The sequence below is a fragment of the Halichoerus grypus genome, chromosome 2 (genome assembly GCF_964656455.1).
Source record: "Halichoerus grypus chromosome 2, mHalGry1.hap1.1, whole genome shotgun sequence".
NCBI lineage: Eukaryota > Metazoa > Chordata > Mammalia > Carnivora > Phocidae > Halichoerus > Halichoerus grypus.
In genome coordinates, this window is record NC_135713.1 from 149513556 (window position 1) to 149525349 (window position 11794).

The 11794-nt window shown below is 53.1% G+C and overlaps 1 protein-coding gene across 1 annotated transcript; it reads right to left on the reverse strand.

Moving 5' to 3' along the window:
• Window positions 1-645: 645 nt before the first annotated feature.
• PRSS38 (serine protease 38) lies at window positions 646-9735 on the reverse strand. Its single transcript, XM_036080760.2, has 5 exons — window positions 9584-9735; window positions 8482-8696; window positions 7685-7956; window positions 1304-1446; window positions 646-900 (listed from the first exon to the last, which is right to left on the reverse strand). Exons 1-5 carry the CDS (start codon window positions 9707-9709, stop codon window positions 646-648), a joined length of 1011 nt encoding a protein of 336 aa, XP_035936653.1. The 5' UTR covers window positions 9710-9735.
• Between the last annotated feature and the right edge of the window lie 2059 nt (window positions 9736-11794).

Genomic DNA, 11794 nt, shown 5'->3' on the forward strand with positions numbered 1-11794 from the left:
TGATTAGGTTAGTGATTTCTTAGTTTTTGATTTTTTCTCAAAAACCAGACTTTCAGAATGTCAGTATTTCCCTGGTGTTTGGCCCACTGATTTCTGCTTTCATCTTTTTTGTTCCTTCGGTGTGCCTACTCTTAGCTCACATCTTCCAATTTTCATATTGGAATTTTAGGTATTTAGGAACTCTTTGCTCTTGACGGGTCTGAGCATGTAAATCAATGACCCTCCCTCTGTCTGGCTTTGGTTGCACCTGGACACCAATGCTTGTGTGGCCATCCTTTCTAGGTGGCTGGGTCTGTGCTTCTCATCCTGCTGCCTGTCACCCCAACAAGGCCACTGAACATCAGCTGATGGACATGCTCTGTCTTCGTGAGGGAGCCTGTGCTCTGGGTGGACAGATGACACGGGACTTCTGGGACGCTCACTTGGTAAACATTTAATATCTTACCAAATCTCACCCAGAGCACTGAGCCGAGGTGCTCTGCACTTCTGTGGTGAGACCTGGCCCCATATCTGGGCCTGGCTGGTGGCCCTCACCTTGCTCAGGTGTGAAGAGGCCTGAGGGGCTGAGCTGGATGGGGACAGAGTTTCATTCTTCTGCATGTGGCTGTCCAATTTTCAGTAAGAAGATCCAGTGTGAGGAAGCCCTCACAACATTGACAGGACAGCCAGCATGGTCACAGGGACGTTGACGGTGGCCCCCACCATGAGGGAGAGGGCGGGGAGCGGCTGCAAAGGCAGGGGTGTGTGCTCTATGTAATAATGGATCCACTTGGAGAAATAGGAGACCCGGGCATAAACTGCAGGATACATGGGGTATGTGCAACCACGGCCCCAGCTCACTACTCCAACCTGCAACCAGGTATGGTTGAAGTCACAGACGAGTGGACCCCCAGAGTCACCCTGGAAGAGAAGAGGGTTTCCCGTGAGGGGGCAATTCAGGGCCTGCAGCCTCCTGCACAAGGGGGGCCCCATCTCGCCCATGCCGAGGCTCTGCTGCAGGTGGGCTGTGCTCATGGCACTGTCCTGCCTGCTCAGGGTGGGTGGCGCGGGGTGGTGGGCAGCAGGCAAGGCCTCCTGGGCAGACGTGGAACCCTGGGCTGTTCCAGCAGCACTGGGGTCCGTGGGGCTCTGGGCACGGACTGTGGTTGCATAAGCCACCCCAGGCTCTCCCCCCCAACTGAAGGCCACATGGGGATGTGCTTCCGAGGCCTGCAGGGGACAGGCCACCCAGGAGTACCGCCCACCCAGAAGTGCTCCCTGGCTCAGTGCAGACAAACATCGGGAAGCCCCTCTTGGGGCGCACCTCGCACACGGTCCTCACGTTCCAGATGTCCCCGGCGCACAGCATGTCCGACATAACGTGTGACAGGTGTCCGTAGACCAGCTGGCACAGGGGCAATGGGATCAGAGGCACTCGTACCTCCTGCAGCTTCTCTGGGACGCGGCCTGTTGGAAAGGAGTGCAGGCCCAGTGAGAGGCCCGGCAGGCTCACCCTGCAGCTCCTTCTCTTGCTCCTGCCCTCCACATGGCTCCCTCTCTGCACGGGGGCATCTGACTTGGGTCAGCGAGTGTCAGCATAAATGTCATATGACTCTTCCCAAAGGAGCTGGAAGAGCCAGCCCCTCCCACTGCAGCAGGTCCGGAGCACAGGCGCCTCTGTCCGTGGGGCTCTGGGCACGGGGTTGTGGTTGCATAAGCCGCCCCAGGCTCTCCCAGCCCGCTGAATGAGGGGCTGACAGTGCACGCAAGAGAGAGCCTCTGCATGTCACGCCGTGTGGCCTGGTCTACCCCGATGGGCACAGTAGGTGGTCCCCGAATCCTGTGCTCTCCCGGCCAGTGTGCGCGTGGGTCCCACGGCTCTGGCCTTGCTTCAGCTGGAGAGGGGCTGTTTGCACAGGCATCCAAGGGGTGTGGGGTGCTTGTTTGGGGAAAGGCAAGGAGCGCCCGGGGAATCAGTTTTGGAGCTAATGAATGTGTACCTGGAGGGAGGACGGCAGAAAGCAGACGTTAGCGTGTTTGTGCTGCCGCTGGCTGTGGGGGCAGGGTCGCGTCAAGAGGCAGACGGTGCAAGTGGAAATGCAGCGCAATAGAGAGCCCACAAACCCAGGGTTTGCAGGGCTGGAAGAGGCTGCCCAGTAAAGAGCATCCGGAAATCCTGTGGCCCACCACGCCCGTTAACCACCTGCCCAGGGCCTCCGCCGTGACCAACCAGGGTAACGGGGAGTGCACTTCCCTCCTGCCAGAAGTAAGTGCTGACCCGGATGCGGGGGTGGGGGGACGGGGGGGGGGAGGACGGGATGGGGGGGGGACTGTTTTCCCACTGGGCACCAGGCAGGAGCACACAACACACGAGGCGAGGCCTAGAGGACCCCATGCCCCTGCAGGGGCGCTCCCCAGGCTGCGACATGATGAGGCCCACAGGCAGCTGGACCCCCAAGGCGGACACCAGAAGAAGGCCATTCCAGAGAGGAGGTGGCCCAGAGGGCCCTGGCGCCCTCAGCCTGCTGCTGGGCCCTGAGCCATCCACGCAGAGGGTGCAGGGAGTGTGGGGCGGGCAGAGGGTGGCAGCATGGACTCCGCAGCCCCAGAGCTCACAGGGGCCTGGGAGGCCGAGTTCTAGCCAGTCCAGAGTGGACAGTCCTGCCGACCACCCAGGACAATGGTGGAGACAGAGGACAAGAGGTGCCACGCCCCCCCGACAGGGCCCCATGGAGCTCAGCAGACGGAGGACCAGTGACGAGCCTGCATCGGAGCACAGAGGATGAGGTGGAACGTAGAAGCGGGTGGAAAGAGGTCAGCCATGATTTCAACGACTTCCTTAGGAGTGGACTGGGAAACCAGAGGGAGGTCTGCATTCACTGGTCGGTCTGTCCCCTGAGTCTCCCCTGCGAGCCCACGACATGGTAGTGGAGGCAGGCAGGGGTCGGAGAGAGAGCCCCGTGATGCACGTGTCCAGTGGGTGGTCAGACACCGAGCTGCAAGAGCACAGCTGGCTTCCTTTCTCCCACAGAGCACGAGCCTTCCGCCAATCGGGAGGGGCCCCGGTACTCCGGCCCCGGACACACAGGGGAGCGTGGCTGCCCCCAGATGCAGCAGCACAGCGCACAGAGGCCCGTTTCCGAGCGGCCTCCGGCCCGGCCTGAGACCAAGGCTGGAACAGGGGAAGTCAGGGCTCCTGCCCCCCAACGCCAGCCTAACAACGAGTGTCAGGGCAGGCAGGAACACACCGTGGGTGTGCGGAGATGCCGAGGGGGCAGCTGGAGCAGGAACACAGCCCCCCCAGGTGCCACGGCCCGCGGCCCCCCACGGAGGGACCCGAGCCTCTACTGTGCTGACAACCCAGCTCCAGTTCTCGCTGGGCTGGCTCGTCCCGCCCCAGGTCTGTTTGGGGTGCAGAGACTTCAGTCCTAAGTGTTCTCTTGTAATGTCTGGCATTCCACACTCACAGGCACGCATGCACCCACTCACCTGAACTCACCCACACGCATGTGCACACATGTGTGCACATACACCACCCACGTGCCTACACATACGTGCACACGCACACCTGCCACGCACACGCATGTGCGTGCACATACTTGTGCACTCGCATGCATGCATGCGCATGCCTGCCCGTGCTCACACGTCTTGGTGCTAGAAGCACATTGTTTGGATTACCGTCACTTCGCGGTATGTTTTGAAAGTGGGAAGCACGAGTCTGTCCAGCTTTGGTCGTCTTTCCTGAGACTGTTTTGGCTATTCTGGGCGCCGTCCAGTTCCATGTGGACTCAAGGGTCAGCTTTTCCATGTGCAGAAAAGCCACTGGAACTCTGATGGTTCCATCAGATTGCCCTGGACATGCAGGTCACTTGGCTTGTGTTGCCCTCCTAGCAGTATCGAGTCTCCCAGCCCACAAACATGGGCTCTCTGTATATTTATTTAGGTCTTTCAAAATCTCTCTTGGCAATGTTTTGTAGTGTTTCACCTCCTTGGATTAATTTCCTCATAGGTAGCTTTTCTTTTGGGTGATGTAGGCTTGCTTCCTTAATGTCTTTTTGTGACAGAAACCCAGCTGATTTTTTGTGTGCGTTGATCTCGTACCCTGCAACTTTGCGGAAATGGTCTGTAGTAGTTGGTTTTGTGTATTTGTTTTTAGGATTCCTTGGAATTTTCCATATGTATGATTATGTCATCTGTGAAGAGAGACAGTTTTTATTTCATTTCCAACTGGGGTGACTTTTCTTTTTCTTGCCTAATTTAACTGTCGGAGCTTCTGGCACAACACAGAATACCGGTGGGGAGAGTGGGCTTCTGATCGTGTTCCTGGTTTTAGGGGTAAGCTGTTCATCTTCCTCCACTGAGTACGAGATTAGCTGTGGGTTCTTCAAAAATGCCCTTAGTTGTGCCGAGGAAGTACCTATTCCTAGTTTTCTGAGTGGTACTTTCTCATTATGAAAGGACGGTAGATCCTCTCACATGCTTTCTCTACATCACTTGAGATGAGCATGTGGGTTTCCCCCTTCATTCCTTGAATGTGATGTGTTATACTGGTCAATTTATGTATTTTGAACGGCCTTTGTATTCCTGGGACAAATACCACTTTGTTGGCGTGTATGATCCTTTTAATGTGCTGTTGGATTCAGTTTGCTAGTGTTTTGTTGAGGATTTTTACATCTATGTTTACGAGGGACAGTGTCTGTACTTTTCTTTTCTTGTGCGTTCTTGTCTGGCTACGGTGTCATGTTGGCTCCATAGAATGAGGGCAGGTGTTCCCTCCTCTCCTCTTTTTCAGAGAGTTTTAGCGAATTGATGTTAATTTTTCTTTAAATGTTTGGTAGTATTCATTAGGGAAGCCACCTTTTCCTGGACTTTCATTGTTGAAACATTTTTAAATACTGATTCACTCACTCATTCAGCATTTTAACTCTTTCTGGAGTCAGTTTTGGTAATTTGAGTGTTTCTAGGAATTTTTCCATTTCATGTGGGTTATCGAATTTGTTGGCATAGAGTTATTTTAGTGATCTCTTGTGATCCTTTTATTTCTGTGATGACAGTAGTGATGTTCTCAGTTTCATTTCTGTAGTCAGTCTAGCTAAAGGTTTGTTACTTTTGTTGATCTTTTCAAAAACCAAACTAACGTTTGACTCATTGACTATTTTTTTCTATTCTGTATTTCATTTTCTGTGCTCTAATTTTTATTATTCTGTTCCTTCTCCTAGTTTTGGGCTTAGTTTGTTCTTCTTACAGTTCCTTACGTCATAAAGTGAAGTTATTTATTTGAGGTCTTTCTTCTTTTATAACTGTAGGTATTTATAAAAGAACAAATGCTACAGCTATAATCTTTCCCCTTAGCACTGCTTTTGCTGCATCGCTTAAAAGCTTTGGTACATTGTCTTCTTTCTCTTTTTTTTTCCTTTCCTTTCCTTTCCTTTTTCCTTCCCTTTCCCTTCCTTTCCCTTTCCCTTCCTTTCCCTTTCCTTTCCCTTTCCCTTCCTTTCCTTTCCTATTGTCTCCAAATATTTTATAACTTCCCTGGTGATTTTTTTTTTCTTTGATCCATTGGTTATTTAAATGTGTGTTGTTTACTTTCCACAATTTTGTGAGTTTTTCTGATTTCTTTATATTATTGATTTCTGTTTCATCCTGTTGTGGTCAGAGAAGCCACTTTCTATGCCATTTACCTTTTAGAATCTACTGAGACTTCCTTTGTGTACTAACATATGGTCTATCTTAAAAAACACCGCAAGTGCCCTTGAGAACGTCTGTGCGGCTCTGCAGGACGGCTGTCTGTGTGTCTGTCAGACCTGGCTGGTGTGCCGTGCTGTTCAAGTCCTCAGTTTCCATACTTACCTTTGTCTGGCTGTTCGCTCCATTCTTGAGAGAGGCGTCCTGAAGTGCCCAACCACTGCTGTAGAGCTGCCTATTTCTCCCTTCAGTTCTGTCATGTGTGGCTTCATCTATTCTGATGGTTTGTCATTAGGTGTGTAAGTGTTTATAATTTTTGTATCTTCTTGCTGTATTGAACCTTTTATTAATCTGTTATGTCCTTTTTTGTTTCTTGTAGCCTTTTTTATTTTAGGGTCTATTTTATCTGATATTATTAGTATAGCCACTCTGCTCTCTTTGGTCATTATTTGCATAGATATCTTTTTCTGTCCTTTAATTTTCAACTTGTTTGTGATTTTGGATCTCAAGTGAGTCTCAAAAGACGGCATAGAGTTGGATCCTGTATTTTTATCCATTCTTCCAATCTATCTTTCGATTGGAGACTTTAATCTACTTACATTTAAAGCAATCACTGATAAGGAGAGACTTCCATCCTGCCTGGTGTTCTTTGTTTTCTTTACGCTCTGTAGCTTTTTGTCCCTCATTTCCTGCATTTCTATCTTCTATGGTGTTTAAATGATTTTTTTTTGTAGTGAAATGTTAAAATTCCTTCTTCATTTCCTTTTCTGTATATTCTACAGCTATTTTCTTTGTTACCACGGGATTACTTTGAACATCCTAAAGTTATAACTTTCTAATTTGAATTTATAGCACCCTACCCTCAATAAAATTTTTTTAATTAAGTAAATCAGACATTAAACTTTCTTAACCTGGTATAAGGTATCAAGCTAAAGTCTCCAGGCCAGGCCATAAGCTTATAGCAAATCATGAGAAGCATTTTCATTAAAATAAAAAACAGGAAAAGGAGAACTAGTATCGTTTCTAATTGGAGGTTCAACCATTGCAGTAAGACCAAAAAATACATATAAAGGATAAAATGTGGGAAAAGAAGTCATGAAACAGTCTTTATTTGAAGGAAATATGATTTTTTAAATCAAGTAATCAATTGACAAGCTATTAAAAGTGAATTCTGTAAGGTGGCTGGAAAGGTCAATGTGCAAAAATCAACTGTGACTGATCAGCAAATACAATAAAAAAGAATGTTTTCAATAACTATAAGTATTCTAAGGTACTAGGAATAAACCTAGCAAGAAAATATGAGGTCATTATGGAGAAAACCAGAATAACTAATAGATTTTTAAAATATGCTTAAAAAGATGGTTTCCCAGATGGATTTAGAATCTTAAAGAAAACTCTGTTTCGAAGTTTGTGTTCTCAGTATACTAAATATCAATCCCACAGAGTAGATGTAACTGCTTCTCTGTGCGCAACAAAGACAGCCAGGGATAAAACAGCACCGCACACTGACAAAGAAACACACAGTGACTGATGAGTGGGGATTCCAGTCTCCGGACTTACCTCCCCTCCCATGCTCTCCCTTCCCCTCCCCTGCCCTGCCCTTCCCAGCTTTCCCCTCCCCTTCCTTACCTCCCCTCCCATGCTCTCCCTTCCTCTTCCCTCTCCTATCCTTTCTGACCCTCCCCTTCCATACCTCTCCCCTCCCATGCTCTCCCTTCCCCTCCCCTGCTCTCCCTTCCCCTCCCCTGAGGGTCAGAAAGGGCAGGAGAGGGGAGAGGAAGGGAGAGCATGGGAGGGGAAGTAAGGAAGGGGAGGGGAAAGCTGGGAAGGGAAGGGCAGGGGAGGGGAAGGGAGAGCATGGGAGGGGAGAGGTATGGAAGGGGAGGGTCAGAAAGGACAGGAGAGGGAAGAGGAGACTATGCACCCCCATAACTGACAGAATTCTTTCTTTCCTGGAGTGACACAGAGCCATCGTCCTATGCAAGCTCCAATAAAGGAACTGACCCTTTAGTTATCTTACCTTGTGGGGAGATGAGTCCCCATCCTGTAGACCAGCAAGTAACATTATGAAGGTTCACATCTGGGGGTGCGATGCAGACAGGGAGCACAGAGTCAGAAAACACAATGCGAGATTTCAGCTGCACCAGGGCGATGTCACCTCCAACAGGGTGGTACACTTCATATGTAGGGTGCAAGATCACCTTGTTCACCTCAAACCACTGGGTGTGATTGCCTACAAACTTGAGGTCCACCAGGCCCACATATATATCAAACGCCTCAATGTTCTTGTCCCTGTGGGGACAGAGAACAAAGGTACAGTGACTTGAGCATCTTGCACCTGGGAAGCCTGGAGCATGGTGGCCTCAGTCTCCAGGCTCTCAGCCAGGATATGGAAAAGCAAGTTTCCAGCACACTGAGAACCTGGTTGTCTGGCAGAGAACTGTTCCCACAGAAGTCCCGACCTGGGCCAGTGGAGGATTCGGGGACTCATCATGACCTGCTGGTCAGCAACAGCCCAGGATGGTGAACTTGTCAGGTGTACAGTGAGCCGCCTATGAAGGTAGGTCTTTCCTCACCTCTCCTCCTGTGATGTGGCTCCTTGCCTCTCATCCTATGATGTGGCTCCACACCTATCTCAAAGAACCAATGGCCCTAAGGAGCCCTCAGCCCTGTGCAAGGAGAAGCTGCAGTGGATGGAGCTGTGTGCTGGGCCCCATTCTCTCCCATCCCTGAGAAGTCCCAGCTGGATGCAGCCCACCTGGTCGGTCCAGCAGCCCTGGACCTCCAAGGAAATGGCTTCTGGCACTGCCCACTCACCTATCGAAGCAGTGGGCTGCCGACAGGATCCAGTACTCGTCGATGATGGTCCCTCCACAGATGTGGAAGCCTCTGTAGTGCACGCTGACCTGCCATGGCCACTTCCTCTCCAGGGCATCCATGCCCCCCACAATCTTCCCCTGTATGTAACGATGGCCACAGGCTGAGGAGAAAGGGACAGAGCCTGTGAGCAGCAGCGGTGGCAGGGTGGGCTGGGTGCAGACACGGAGTGGTTGGGAGGTCTTGGGAAGGGGAGGACCAGAAAGGGCAGGACGGGGGAGAGGAAGGGAGAGCATGGGAGGGGAGAGGTACGGAAGGGGAGGGTCAGAAAGGACAGGAGAGGGGAAAGGAAGGGAGAGCATGGGAGGGGAAGTAAGGAAGGGGAGGGGAAAGCTGGGAAGGGCAGGGGAGGGGAAGGGAGAGCATGGGAGGGGAGGTAAGGAAGGGGAGGGTCAGAAAGGACAGGAGGGAGGAGAGGAAGGGAGAGTATGGGGGGGGAAGTAAGGAAGGGGAGGGTCAGAAAGGACAGGAGGGAGGAGAGGAAGGGAGAGCATGGGGGGGAAGTAAGGAAGGGGAGGGTCAGAAAGGACAGGAGGGAGGAGAGGAAGGGAGAGCATGGGGGGGAAGTAAGGAAGGGGAGGGTCAGAAAGGACAGGAGGGAGGAGAGGAAGGGAGAGCATGGGGGGGAAGTAAGGAAGGGGAGGGTCAGAAAGGACAGGAGGGAGGAGAGGAAGGGAGAGCATGGGGGGGAAGTAAGGAAGGGGAGGGTCAGAAAGGGCAGGAGAGGGGAGAGGAAGGGAGAGCATGGGAGGGGAAGTAAGGAAGGGGAGGGGAAAGCTGGGAAGGGAAGGGCAGGGGAGGGGAAGGGAGAGCATGGGAGGGGAGGTAAGGAAGGGGAGGGGAAAGCTGGGAAGGGAAGGGCAGGGCAGGGGGGGGAAGGGAGGGACAGCTGGGAGGGGAAGGGCAGGGGAGGGGAGCGCCGGTCTCCACCCCGGGGAGGAAGAAGCCCCGGAGTCGCCACCAGGACTGCAATCAACTTGGGCCCCAAGGGGTCCTACCCACGTGGGGGTTCAAGGCGCGGCCCTCGCTCAGGGGGCGTCTCCCTGTGGGCCACGGCTGCAGCCTGGGCGGGGGGCAGGAGGAGCAGGAGCAGGAGCAGGAGCAGGCTGGGCGCCGCGGACGGTGACGCTCCAAGCACCGGGCGTGGGTCAGACAGCGGGGCGGCCATGAGTCGGAGGGTCCTGCGGAGCGAGCCGGCCGGCCTTGTGCCCGCGCGAGGCTACACAATGTGTGAGGGCATCAAAGTGCGACACCAACAGCACGCCACGGCCCCGAAGTGCGACGGCGCAGGGCACGTGACACCAACAGCACGCGACGGCCCCGAAGTGCGACGGCGCAGGGCACGTGACACCAACAGCACGCGACGGCCCCGAAGTGCGACGGCGCAGGGCACGTGACTCCAGGAACACGCGAGGGCTCCAAAACGCTAAGGCCGCCCGGCACTCCATGGGCGACAGCACCTAAGAGCGCGTGAGGAGACCCTGACCACTATTTGGGCATCTGAGACAGGTGGCAGTGCCCCCCTGCCCCTCTGTCCCACCATGTGGGACCCCCCTCCCCCAGAGCCCATGGCAGGTCGCAGGCTCCTTAGTCCCCATCACAGAGCCCGCTCTTGGTGGTCTCCTGGTGGCCTTCCCTCCCCGGGGGCCCCCTCTGGGCCCCCTTCCCTCCCGGATGGACCGCTCTGGGCCCCCTTCCCTCCTCTACAGCTCCCTCTGGGCCCCCTTCTCTCCCTGGGGGCCCCCTCTGGTCCCCCTTCCCTCCCGGATGGACCGCTCTGGGCCCCCTTCCCTCCCGGATGGACCGCTTTGGGCCCCCTTCCCTCCTCTACAGCTCCCTCTGGGCCCCCTTCCCTCCCGGATGGACCGCTCTGGGCCCCCTTCCCTCCCTGGGGGCCCCCTCTGGGCCCCCTTCCCTCCCGGATGGACCGCTCTGGGCCCCCTTCCCTCCTCTACAGCTCCCTCTGGGCCCCCTTCCCTCCCGGGGGGCCCCCTCTGGCTGCTCTTCCCTCCTTGACAGCCCGCTCTTGGTGGCCTCTCAGAATACACATCCTGGCTTATCTGGGTGGGGTGTGGTTCCCACAGCAGGGCTATTCTGGTCTGTCCGTTTGCATGTTTCCCAGATAACAGGACTCCACCTTGGTCTCGTCCATGTAGACTTGTGATGGGGAGGAGTGCTGCCTCATACTGCAGATGGGGAGACAGGAGGGCCTCACCATATGTCCAGCTTCCTAAGGGTCCTTCCTGCAGGAGGGGTGTGGGAGACAGCATGGATTCTCAACCAGGAGTTACATTCCCAGGGGACACTTGGTCCTGTCTAGATACACTGTTGATGATCAAAACTGGGGGCCTGTGATACTGGCATCTAGTGGGTTGTTCAGGGATGCTGCTAAACATCCTATAATGCACAGGACGCTTTCCAAGAACAAAGAATTTTCCAGACCCAAATGTCAGTAATGCTGAGGTTGAGATACCTTGGCTGCACAGGGACCACCTTACTGTGAGGAAAGGGGCTGAAAGTTGGCCTTCCACGGATGCACTCAGCTTCTGCAGCGCCTGGTGGGGGACAGAAGGGTGCAGATTTTCTCATGTTTGCCTTAAGAATAAGCAGCGTGGTTAGGTTTCCATCATGTTGGGCCACCCATTTCTGTGGCTTTAGTTGGGGCTATTGCGTGCACATGTGCGTGCACGTGAGTGTGTGTGTGTGTTGGCGTTTCAGCTTCCACACCCAAGCTGGACACATGGGAGGAGAGAAAAGCCCGGCGAACTCCCTATTGGGTTGTTCTTCAAGTCCTGTGGCCCTTACCTAGTACCTACCCTTCACAGTCTTCTGATGTGTGGCTTGTGTTGTGTAGTGGAGGAACAAAATGGAACGTATTCATCATCCTTGTCTCAACCTGAAGGAACTTCTCCCAGCTGAGTTAATTTCTTCCAAACTGCTATTTTCACTTGATTGATTTGCTGTTTAATTTCCGTGTTAGAGGCTTTCCTTCGATGTCTGCTATTCCTTTGTCTTGCCTTTGAAATTAAGACTGCTGGAATGAAAAGTGATTGGAAGCTCTGGGGTGTTGCTGTGCTGGGTGAAGCATGAGGAGCTACTGACGTCCCCACCTTCAGGACATCCCTCTAGGCATCCAGATGACCCCAAACCCCTTCCTGAAGAGCAGGGATCTTACTGCAGGTTCTGGACGCTCAGGTAGAAGGTTGTTGTGTCTGAACATTGTGCATTAAGTATATATACCGTCTCCTAACCT